At 35.0% G+C, this 12,994-nt stretch overlaps 1 protein-coding gene across 2 annotated transcripts in view; it reads left to right on the top strand.

Annotated features, from left to right (window-relative positions):
• The window catches only part of ASCC3 (activating signal cointegrator 1 complex subunit 3), a 282,237-nt gene that overhangs the window by 99,265 nt on the left and 169,978 nt on the right, over positions 1 to 12,994 (top strand). For both annotated transcript variants that reach the window (XM_064508824.1, XM_026122085.2), the window contains exons 11-12: positions 666 to 830; positions 12,195 to 12,371. In XM_064508824.1, coding sequence (XP_064364894.1) covers positions 666 to 830; positions 12,195 to 12,371 — 342 coding nt within the window. The remainder of the gene's footprint in view (positions 1 to 665; positions 831 to 12,194; positions 12,372 to 12,994) is intronic.

Raw genomic sequence — 12,994 nt, 5'->3', positions numbered from 1 at the left:
AAAGCATACGGGAAATGGCACCATAATAGAGATTTACCACAGTAAATCCACCTATGAGGCACTTGAACTAATAGTGTCTCGGTGAAGATTGGAAATAACCTTTTCCAGAAATTATGGAAGTTGTTTAATCTGTTTTGCTTATGCTAGAGTCAGATACCAAAATTTACGACTTGAAAGGACCCCTTTGGGAAGAAGCATTTCATAGTCCATGGGAGCTATCTTCTCAAGCTGAGATATAGAGTGGGTGTTAGGTGTTTACTCTGTGATGAAAGTTAGAAATATTTTATCACAGATAATTTTCAATGGGACATATACCTTAAATGACTTGCAAGGTTATATAACAGTTGGTTCTGGATAGTTGCTTGCTGGTTTTAGTGTGGAAAATGTCTACAAATGGTGCATATTAGCATTAGCTAGACGTTACTAACTGATATTTCCATACGTTTTTTCATACCGAAGCCTACTAATGGCCATAAAGCACAACACACAGACACAGTAAGCTCTGTGTCTGCTCAAACTGGCAAAGTAGATAAAACTTAAGGTGGCCTTTTAAAGTTTTACATTTCATTTCACTTTACTGTGTATTAAAATGGTGATTCTTTGATAAAGTTGAATATGTGTTTTTCTTTGTAAATACTTAATGTTTCTTTTTCCTGCTCTGATAGATGCTTGTGACTACTCCAGAGAAGTGGGATGTGGTAACAAGAAAAAGTGTTGGTGATGTAGCCCTCTCTCAACTGGTAAAACTCTTGATTCTTGATGAAGTTCATCTGTTGCATGAAGACAGAGGACCAGTACTTGAAAGTATAGTAGCACGTACTTTACGTCAGGTAAGAGCAAAAAAATCTTCTCAACAATATTTTTTATTCAAGAATAGATATGTGTCAGTGTAGAAGGAGATATACTTAGACAATTAAATCAAAATGCTTAGGCAGCTTTCAATTTATTTTATATCTAGTCTGTACTACACATGAAGAAAGAATTTTGTATCCAATCTTTTCTTCCTTATTACATCGAATGTCAAATTTCTAGGATGCATATTTTATTTCAGAGATAGTTATTTAATTTTTTTTACTTAGTAAATAAATGAATATTAACAGTGGATTAGGCTATTTTTAAACTGATAATCATGTAAATGTTTTTACATAACCAAAATTGAAAGTATTTTCTTAGCAGGAACATTGATTTTTATCAGCAGTTTTCCTAGAAGAATATTTTCTTTGAATGAAGAACTGTGTCTAGAAACTAGGTAAAACTTTCAGCACTGCTAGTAAAATGTAGTATGTAATTCGTACTTTCACATAACTACTTGTCTATTTTTTTCCCATGCTTTAATGGTGCTTTCTAAATACCAAGATTTCAAATGGCAGAATCAGGAGTAAAAGGATGAATGCATTTTCTTTTTCTTAAGTCTTCTGAGCCCTCCTTTTGCATTAGTTCACAGTTAGGCAATAAATATAATTGGAGTCAATGGTGAGACTTGTATTCACAATAGTGGAATGTGGAATTTAGAGAGATGTGAATAAAAAGGATAGAATTGGGATACATGAATGGTAAAGTCAATTACCTGGTTTGTATATTGGTGTAAGACATCAGAACTATTGACTGTTCTTTCCTGATCTGCGACGGAGGTTTATTTGGATTCAGAAAGTCGTTAGACAAGTATTTCAAAGAAAAATCTATTACAGATTATTTATAGTCCCTGAATCAGACTGATGGGGGTGAAAATAGCTGGGGGCTAGTCTGGAAAGTATCATTGCACCTTTCTGTGTTCTTATACCCTCCAGAAAACATCCACTCTTGGCCACTGTGGGAGACAGTATTTTGGAGTAGTTGGATTTTCAGTCTGATCTGGAACAAGCATTTTCTTTTATCCCTGCCGGAACAGAACTATGATAAATTCCTTTCAGTATGACATCAATCTTTTTTAATAAATCATTAATACCTACTCTGATAATACTGTGTACTTGTAGCTTCTTCTGAGACATTGTCATGATTCCTACTTAGGTCAGGATGTATAACATGTACTGCTTTTCACATTTGATGGGGCTTGTTATCCTGTCTTATAAGAAAATAAAACTTTTGGGGGACTTTGTGAAAGTTGTTTTGCTTAGATGGCAGATAGGTTAAAAAAAATAGTTATTTAATTTTTTTTTTTTTAATTCATCTAGCAACTTGGGCCTAGTGTGATCCTCTTGAATCACTGTGCCGGAAAAGAATATTTGGATTCATATGTTGCACAAATATACTCTCAAAACAGGAAAGTCCTACATCAGAAGACCCGTCCTAATTTGCACATCAAAATACTCAAATTATGAGAGAAACCGTACTTTCCCCAAGTTGAACACTGAGTCAGACTACTTACTGTAAGCATTTAACATGTTGATTTTAACCTATGGCATTTTTTAGAAACAGTGTTTTTTTTAAATCTGGAAAGAGTATATAGAAGAATTGCTGACAGTCTTACTCATAGCAGAAAGAGGAACACATTTGTGCATGTTTGCACTTTTCAAATTTTAGACGATGTTTTTGCAAGTGATTTAAATTGACTTTGCTAAACATTTTAGTGAAAAAATTGCTTTGAGCTCTGTTATAGAGTGTAGGTATAACATCAAACAATTTCTTTGAAACTAATTTAACTTTGATGTTTAAAGTTTTAGTGTAGAGCAAAAACAGATGTAAAACCAAAATGTTTAAACTTTTTAATCAAAATTTTCACAGTTCTGTAATATCTACTAAGCTTATTAGTTTGAAAGGAAAAGCGAACTGCTTTTAGAGTATATTGAATTCTTTTGTCATAATTATTCAGAGATGTTGATGGCTTCTTTGCTACTTTTATGAGTAGCTTTTTCACAAAAACTATACTGAATGTTCTACTTGTTACTAGTTGAACACTAGGAATGACGTGAATCTTTTTGGTAACCTTCTCTGAACTGTGTGAATCATCAGTTAAATATAAGAAAAACTCATAGCAAAAGACTTTTCAGATTTTGGGTGGCTGGAGCTCCTGTCTTAAGGACACTTTCCGCAGTCTCATTTTTTATATTACTGTTTTAATTCTTTTATATCTTTGAACTAAGTTGCTAGATAAATAGTGGGTATGTAGCTGTGTCTCTGGTGATGATTCCTAAGCCTGTTGCATGGATCAGAGGTGCCACACTTTCACCCTGTTTCTGCTGACCAGATAGGAAGCTGCTGAGCTAACACCCTACCTCATATTTTTTAAGGGGGATTATGCTCTACCAGTAAAATGTGGTACTGAATATGAATTGAATTTTACTAAAGTATTTAATTCTGAATCTCGCTATTTGTTTATGAGTAGTAATATTGAAGAAGTAACACTTCAAGCTGGTCTGAAGAAAATTTTTAGCGTATTTTATACCATCATAATGAATTTGGAAAAGAAATTCGGACAAATATATTCTGCAATCACAATGTCTCATTCAAATGTAAAATTATTATCTAAATTAATATACAGTATATCAGCTTGCAAAAAAATGAAAATCCTGCTTTCCCTTTATTTATGTGTAACTTTTTTTTAATATATTGTGTGACATAGGAAGTAAAACTAATAATGTGATGTCCAAATCTTATAATGTTCAAAGCTTATAAATGAGGAAAGTGAAAACAAATATTTCCATCCTTTTAACTGTTCATATAGACAGTAGACATATTCTGAGTAGCTAAGATCTGATAAAAAAGAAAAGGTTTCATAAAGCCTTCCCCTTTGTGACCTTTGTGTCATTGTGGGCAATTCCTTTCCTGCTGAGGCTTAGTTTTCCATCAACACACAGAATCACAGAATGGTTGAGGTTGGAAGGAATCTTTAGAGATCATCTAGACCAAATCCCTGCTCAAGCAGGGTCACCTAGAGCAGGCTGCCCAGGACTCTGTCCAGACAGCTTTTGAAATATCTCCAAGGAAGGAGACTCCACAACCTCTCTGGGTAACCTGTTCCAGTGCTTTGTTACCCTCACAGTAAAGAAGTTTTTCCTCATGTTCAGATGGCACTTCCTGTATTTCAGCTTGCACCTGTTGCCTCCATCCTCTTGACATCCTCCCTTCAGATACTTAAACACATTGATAAGATCCCCTCTGTCTTCTCTTTTCCATGCTGAGCAGGCCCAGCTCTCTCAGCTTTCCTCATATGAGAGATGCTTTAGTCATCTTAGTAGCCTTTCACAGGACTTGCTCCAGTAAGTCCATATCTCTCTTGCACTGGGGAGCCCAGAACTGGACACTGTACTCCAGATGTGGCCTCACCAGGGCTGAGTAGAAGGGAAGGATCACCTCCTTCAACCTGCTGGCAATGCTATTCCTAATGCACCCCAGGATACCATTGGCCTTCTTGGCCACAAAGGCACATTGCTGACTTACGGTCAACTTGTTGTCCACCAGGACTCCCAGGTCCTCCACAGAGCTGCCTTCCAGTACTTCAGCCCTCAGCCTGTACTGGTGCATGGGGTTATTCCTCCCCAGGTGCAAGACTTTGCATTTCCCTTTACTGAACTTCATGAGGTTCCTCTGTGTCCATCTCTCCAGCCTGTCTAGGTCCCTCTGGTGTATCAGCCACTCCTCCCAGTTTTATATCATTAGCAAACTTGCTGAGGCTGTGCTCTGTCCCATCATCCAGGTCCTTGATGAATAAGTTGAACAGGTTTGGACGCAGTGTTGACCCCTGGGGGACACCCATAGTTACTGGAACTCAGCAGCTGAATTGCTGCTAACTGCACAGTCTGCTTGGATCCAGTGGTACTTATCTGGCATCTGGCAGATCAAGTGCTAGCTCCAACAGAGTTTCAAAAATATTTCCTAATACTAGGAATCTTAATGTTTCATTCCAAATTTTGAAGTGTCGTAGCTAGATCTAGTACACACAGACTTTTCTACCTGTCATTTACAAGTGTGACTCGCTGTCTACTTCCATCCTTTTTCCATTCCTAATCATTGTCTTTGTCATCTTTTTCCCCTGGCAATCCCAATTTTTCTCTTCTGAGTTTTCTTTCCTAATATTCTTTCTTCGTGACACAGTGTTCAAGAAGCTTTCACCATTTTTCCTCTCAACTGTAATGTAGAAAACTTGCTCTGGATGCATTTCAGTATCTCTAGTTCCTTATTATCTTCACCTCTTTTTTTTCTGTCCCTTTGCTTTCCCCCTTTTCCCTGCTTAATGGAATTCAGAAGAAAAAAACCTCAGAGGTTTCCCACACAAAACCAAATGCCTAATCCTTATGTATTTGGGCATATTATCTCATTCTTGATTGAGAGAAATTGCGTCCAAAAAAAAAAAGGCTGATGACTGTTGACTTAAGAACAGCTGATTCTGTCATAGGGAAGATTTATCTGGTTCCCTATCTCGTCCCTAACAGTAGCCAGCCATAGTTCATCCATGGGTCTTTTGGGACTGGAATGCTTTCTTCACTTTCAGACATCGGTAAATAATGACATCGGCATTTCATTTGGTTCTTCATTTTTCAGCTGAGTGACTGCTGTTAGTCTTTTATACCTTTGAAGTTCCTTATATACGCTGATCAAGTCATTTCTCAGCCTCCTCTATTATAGGATAAGCCAAATAAGTTTACTGAAGCCTTGTACTATAATTTATTTTTAGTATCCAATTATAGTGGATTACTTTTTTTTTCTGAAATGTCTCATATTTGCCAATTGTTCTTTTAAAACATGACAACAATATTGGGTATAGAACTTCTGTGTTAGTTTTGGTTGTGACATATACACAGGTAAAATATTTTCCTCCCACTACTAAGTTTTCTCTTTGTCTCTCTTTTTCTTATGTACTTTATTTGCTAACTATCTTGGGAGCTTACATTCATATGCTTGTTTATTAAGTCCTCAAACAAACCTTTTTAATAGTTGCTCTAGGATTCACTTCTAGCTACAAGAATGTTCCCTGAAAATAGTGTCTCATTTTGCAGCTGTGACCTGTTTTAGAATGAGCTAAATTAAAAGAAATTTAATTTGAATGGGACTAGCAAGCTAGACTTATCTATACGGCTGACACACACATCAGTTATATTAATTCTGCCAATCACCTGCTGCTCTTGTCACTAGTTGGTTCTTGTTTACTGCTTATCATGGATAAAATTATTGAATAGTCAGGCTCAGAATGCCATTAGAAACATCCCTGTTTAATTGTTATTTCTCAATGAGACATTCTTTTTAAAAGCTGTCAGTTCATCAGTTTGTGACAAATTTAATATACATTTTATTGTTATTGTATGATGTTTTTAAATGGTATATTGTGCAGCACTAAGTGAAATGCCTTACATAAGTTTAGATCTATCTACTCTTACCTCTTGTTATCTTTATCTGGCAGCCTTGTAGTTGTGTAAAAAATGAAATCCTATTTTTTTTTAAAACAAACCTGCACTTGTTTTGAAATTGTTATGTAGCAGATATTTGAATGAGTCTTACAGAAACTTTTCTATTACTTTGCTTGGAAGTGATGTCAGGCCATCGTTTTGCATGTCATTTTTTATTATCGGCATTTGAAAATTCTTTTGTTTTTCTGGTGTATTCCTGGAGTTTAAAAGGTAATCTTGATATGTTTTATGCTCTTTGGGAATACAGGAACACAAACTGATATATAGAAGAGTTCATACTTCTTTTTGTTTCTCAGTTTAGGAATAAAACAGTAAGCATAGCATGAAAAGGCATTTTGTCATTTAACAAAAACTGGCATGACACTGTGCAGGTTGTAGAAATGTCTTTAAGAGGTATATTCAAAACGTTGTTTCTGAAAGCATAGTGTTGCATACTTAGTATTTTGGCTGAGGTAAAATAATATGGCTCCTAATAGTGCTTTCTGCATGGTTACTTTTCTTCAGTGCTTCTAGATTTTTGAATATATTCTAAATGGAGGACTGAGATCACACTATTTTCAGGGTTCATTGGTAGCAGAGCAAAACTCATTTATAAAATTACTTAACTAGATGGTTGCCTAGTAACAAATGCATTCTGTGCAGAGTGTTTGAGTTGCAGATAACGTCCTAGAGAGAATCTTCAGAACAGTATTAGTAATTGCATTTTTAGTATGTACGTTTGATTTTGCAGTTTTAACATTTTTATTTTGCTTGGTTTTTCCATTTTTTGTCCCTAAAACTAGGAAGTTATCACTGATGTGGACTGGTCATCAACTACTTAATAGTTTCATTAGGTGCTAAGCAAGACAACAGTAGAAAGTAAACACTGGTCAAATACCTGTGCGAACTACCTTCTCCTTGGTCATTTTGAAACACCTTTAATTCTTTTGTTGGAAATGTCCTATAAAAATTCCTGCGTCTTGTTTTTTCCATGTATAATGTGAAAATCGTAGATCTTGTAAGAGGCTCAGACTTGAAGTCTTTCTGTGAGTGGCAGCTAATAACTTCATGTGCATCCTGGTTTGCAGTACCTCGTTCTTGCCGGTGCTAAGCAAAGAATTCAGGAGCCTAAGTTAATTAATCCTGCACATCTGGTCTAAAAGCTAAGAATCGCTTGGGCTGAATTTTCTGTGGATCTTTAGTGAATGTCTGAAGGGCATACAGACTTACTACGGACAGTGTACTGAAGTGATCCTTGGGCATCTGAATGTCAGATTAATTTTATCAGATTAATTTCTAACCAGTGGACTGTTCGTAAAAGATTAAAATGTGTAAAGTTGTCTGTTTCACTTACTTCTGTGCTTGAGCTGAAGAGGCAGGGATCTGCTTTCCAGCTTGATTGTAATTCATTCTGTGAATGTGATATTTTAATACATGGAATTGGGAGGAGTGCCAACATCACAAAGTTCAGGAAAAACTCTAGAAGTCAGATAAAAGAGTATTTCTATGCATACGCTGTAGTCTCTCAGGTGGTGGCTGTAATGTAATAACATGATGTGCAAGTCTTAAAACCTGTTAGGAAGAAAATGATCCTGCTGTGCAATTTGCAGTCCAGAGAGGCATTTCCCATACCTAATCCTTTATCACTACAATGTAAACACAGATGATACTCGAGTGTGGAAATCACTACGCGATAGCTATCTTCTGTTTGCTTTTTTGGTATACGTAGAATTTCATGGTTTGATAACAGCGTTTGGCAAACGTGCGTAGTGAACATGCTGTCAATTCTCCACGTGCCTCTATGAATGCTCCTGAATTAGATATACTAATTAGGTATGTCAATTAAATATAGTTATGGCAGTTTTACTTCCAGTGTAATATAAAATCAATAAAATATAGTAAAGCTTTCAAAGAATATGGTGTGCAAACACTCCAACAGTTCAGTTTTCCAAAGGAAGCCCTGTAAATTCCAAATGGTGATTACCTTTTTTTTTTGACATTGTGCCAGTAGAGAGGAAAATGCACTTAGCTGAATGTCACCAGCCAGTGACAGGGAGCGTAAACAGAACTTTGTCATCCAAAAGGTCATTTCAGTAATTTTTACTTCAATTTCAGCAGAAGCCTGTGTGTTCATAGTGTCATGTGTATTAAGGCACAATTCCTGACTGAGACTTCTAGGAGCAAACAATAAGTGTTCTAGCACATTTAAAATATTAATTTTGATTGGACTGTGTTTACGAAGGGCATCTGCACACCTTCAAGACATACTTTTTTAGAAGCATCTGCAAGCAAAGTACATGCTAATGCTTGCTATTATATGCAAAGTCAGAAAAGTACTCAAAAAACATAGGCAGCTTAGAACTCTGCATTCCAAAAATCTATTAAATTCTAAAAAAAAAAAAAAAAAAACCACTATAGAAATTAAAGTCTTTGTAGTGCTTGGATTTTGTATTTTGCCTTGTTATGTAATTAAAAGAATAAACAGACCTCATTCTACGTATGCTTATGATGATATGCAGACCCAAGGAGTTTCAGTTTACAGTTTGAATGTGATGCGAGCATAAAATTATTGGAGAATCTTATGCTACAGTTTATCTTTTAGGATAAGCATAGCTTTTTTTGCTTCTTGATTTCTTTATGTTAATTTTTGTTATTTTATGAAAGTGATGTTTTATGAAAGATTTATGTTAGTGACGTAAAGGTAGATGGTGGGCAAACAAATATTTTCTGGAAGGCCTTGAAAGAGGTTAAGTGAAACACTTTGATGGAATGGTTTAGAGGATTTCCAGTTTACTTTGATTGGACTCTGGAGCACTGAGTTATATTCTTGCCATTAATAAATCTTCTGTGATCGTTTTCTGAATCCTTTGGAGTCTAACAGTACTGCTTCCACTTGCAGGCCATATAAGAAACATTTGCTGAGGGGATTTTATACAGAAGGTAGACATCAGTGGGACAAGGGGGGTTTTTTGAACAAAATGTCCTGTTTGTCTTGCATTCCTAATATTTAAATGTTTTCAGCTCAGTCAGGCTGTGGCTTCTGAGATGCTTTTGACAAATCTTTTTGATTTCTAAAGTAATATCACTTCAACAGCAACTTCTTCCACCTGTTTGCAATAGGCATTCTAAGTTTGTTTCAGGCATATCTGGCAGCGATCATCTTTAATATAGCAGTCAATAAAGACTACCTAACCACTTTTAATAACAAAGATGTCAACTTACCTGTCCTAACTTTGAAAAAGGCTCATAGAGTTTCACCAAAGACTGTGAAGCCAATGACATTGGTTGTTCAGGCTCCTTCTCTACTATATTTACATTAAACACTATTGGGAATAAAAAGCTCAGAAAAGTAGCTAAGGAAGATACTAAGAAATTGCTGCAAATGGAAACCTGTTATGTGTTGGTGGAGAGTTTATAGAAAAGGAGCACCAAATTTCATTTTGAATATTCTTTAGTTACTGTTTTAAATGAGCTTATTAATAGTCCTTTTATTAATGTTTTGTTAATCTTCATATTTAAATAAAATAAAATGTATTATTACCTGAGGAGTTCTTTTAGCACACTGACTTGATTTTTGTGCTTTAATACAAATAGACAAATAATTGTCCAAGTAATTTGTACATTTTAGATTTATAAATTGAAAAATATAATATACAAAATGATGCAGGCATTCATTATATACATACGCATAAGTATATGTACCAGTATACAAATGATGTACAAAGTATACAAATAATAGAAATATTTTGTTAAAATTTGTCCTGCATATTAATAGTTTTAATTACTGTTGCTTGTATTAATGATCTGCTGGCATTTTTGTGTAGAGTTCAGAGTTTTCATCCTAACTATAGGGCCAACTGACTTAGCCCCATCAGATGAATAAAATTAGAAAGTTCCTTTTAGAAGAGTTTTGACAGTGAAGTCTTTCTGGAACTGGTTTTTAGATGTGGTTTATATTTCGAAAGAAAACTTTGAGCACACAGCCTATGGTTAGTTTCTGTGAAATTTCATAATTCCGTGGTTATTAAGCAGAGTTCTTCTTAATTATTTAAACTCTTAAAGATTTCTCACCTTTGTTTTAATGGAATCAAGCACACTTTGAAATATAAATTAGAGATCAATGACACCTTCAGCTTGTATAGCTGATTGTGAGCAAACTATGAAATAAATATATCAGCAAATGGTTACTGCTCTTACACATTCAATTTAAAAAAAAAGTTTACATAAATAAAAGTGTTATTTTAAATAAGATTAAAATTTTATTCATCTACTAGTAGTAAAAGGGATTTATGGCATAAACTTAAAAACAAACAAACAAACACTCCCCAAAGCTATATGGTATAGGTTGACTATAGCCCATAGGTCATCAGGTAATCTAGCTGTAAAGAGACATATGAGAAATAATACTGCATTTAGAAATGCTTGTTTGCTAAGGAACATACTTAACTGCAGTCTCAATGTTGGATGATGATTTTATTGCCTGCAAATCGAAGACTTTTGAAAATGAAATCTCTCATGTGTCTCAATCATCCCAGAATTTGAGTTTACATATAAGACTTAGATGTGAGCTTTGGGGTTTTTTTTGGTTGGTTGGTTTTGTTTTCATTTTTTTGGCAAATTTATTCTTTATATAGGTGCAGAGGGATCAATCAGGAGGTGTTCTGTGCTGTTTAGTTGATTGTGTGCACAGTTTAATCATCCAGATTTTTGCTGATATGTCCATTATTGAGCCACTTAGAGGTTCACTTTGCCTCACATATAAGGGTTTGGGGACGGGGGTGTTTGGGGGTTTCTTTCTTAATATTTGGACACTTCTTATTCACCAGTTCTTTATTAAGGGATAGTCTCTTTTATATTCCTTGAGAGTGTCCTTCATGTGCTTTTTATCATATTTTTTGAAAACCTTTCAGGACCTGCCCAGGTAGAAGAACATAACCCTCATGAGACATTCACATATTTGAGACAAATTGAGAACCTGGTACATGACTTTATTTATACTGGACAAAACACCTTTTGATGAACATTACTGTTAACTTTGTTTCTGAATAACGCTAATAATAAAGTTGTGAGCCAGACTACATTAGTACTCCTTTCAGTAGCTATTAATAATCTAAAAGAATATGGGAAAACTCTCGTGTGTTTTTCCTGGTTCAAATCGGCTTTGCTTAGTTTGGTGGGTTTTGAAAGAAACGCATGTAATATGCAAACTGGAACATCACGTTGCATCATAACACCATTTCTGCCCCTTATGCCATGGGAAGTCATGTAATGCAAACTTCTTGTGCATATGAAAAAATGCTAGAAAAAATGTCTATTACAGAGCAGCTTCTTGGTATTTAAATATCTTCAAGTTTGCAGAAGTACTGATACATACTGGAGAAGTATAGACAGTGAAATACTAGAATAGATAGCCTAAAAGAGTTGTGGAAAGGTCTAAAATAGCCAAGACTGAGGAATGACACAAATTACCCTGTTCTTTCTTTTCAGATTTGTGGTGTGAATTCAACGAAGGAAAAAATGATACGAAATTATCTTTTCTCGTTTGCCTATAAATTGGGCTATACCTTCTTAACAAAGCTAGTTTTACTGCTATTGCTCCTCCATGTCAGTTCATGACTGTTAACTTTTTGGAGGGCAAACGTACGATGAAACATCAAGGTGAATAAGCAAGTTTTAATGGAAATGCAGTGCTCTGATTTCTTCAATGCAGGATAATCACTAGCTCTATTGTTCACCTTTTGTATAAAGTATTAATTACTTCTTTCACCTTATTATTTTATAAGGGATGTTAACAACTCTTATGATGCTTGATTTCTTGATTTATAACACTTGAATCACTTACAGATTTTTTTTGTTTTGTTTGTTTTTAAATAGGTTGAATCTACGCAAAGTATGATTAGGATTTTGGGCCTTTCAGCTACATTACCTAACTATCTTGATGTTGCTACATTTCTACATGTGAATCCCTGCATTGGACTATTCTACTTTGATGGCCGTTTTCGACCTGTACCACTGGGGCAAACATTTATAGGAATTAAGACAACCAATAAGGTAAAAAAACATGAATGCTAAAGATGGAGTTGCTGTTTGTTTTGCTCATGCTTTGCCTATTTAATTTATAAATGTGTAGGGACTGCTGGCTTATTATTATGCTACAGGTGCTTTATGAAACATTTTATTCTGTAAAAAGATACGTGGTTTTGAAAGATGCTTTGAGAATCCTGTTTCATCACTGTAAGATCGATCTTACAATCCATGTTGTAGTACGACACCATTATATGCTTTGCATTCTCTCCACTTAGCTAATAAAAGTTTTCCTTGATTAAGGAAAAATCATCACCCTCAGCCACAGAGTCACTCCAGAAGCTGATTGTTCTGCCCTTCTCATTTCAGTTTTCCACTTTGCTAAAAAATATGGTACACCTTGTTTCACTGTTTGGACACATGAGAAATAATCACTAGGAAGTTATAGGAAAAATATTCATTTATGAAATCTGGATATATATGTTAATGGTATGACACGTTAATTTAACACTAGTGGGATGTGATTTATTGGTCAAAACCTTAGTATGATAAGCATTAACTATGAAATGTGCATATTTGATAGAAAATACATTAAAGTAGTAGCTAAATGAGCTTCTTTATTCTTTGTCTCTTACTCATTTTGGGAAGCA

The sequence above is a fragment of the Dromaius novaehollandiae genome, chromosome 3 (genome assembly GCF_036370855.1).
Source record: "Dromaius novaehollandiae isolate bDroNov1 chromosome 3, bDroNov1.hap1, whole genome shotgun sequence".
In the NCBI taxonomy this organism is placed as follows: Eukaryota; Metazoa; Chordata; class Aves; order Casuariiformes; family Dromaiidae; genus Dromaius; species Dromaius novaehollandiae.
The sequence above is the reverse complement of the archived record's forward strand: the minus strand, read 5'-3'. Positions and strand labels throughout refer to the sequence as shown.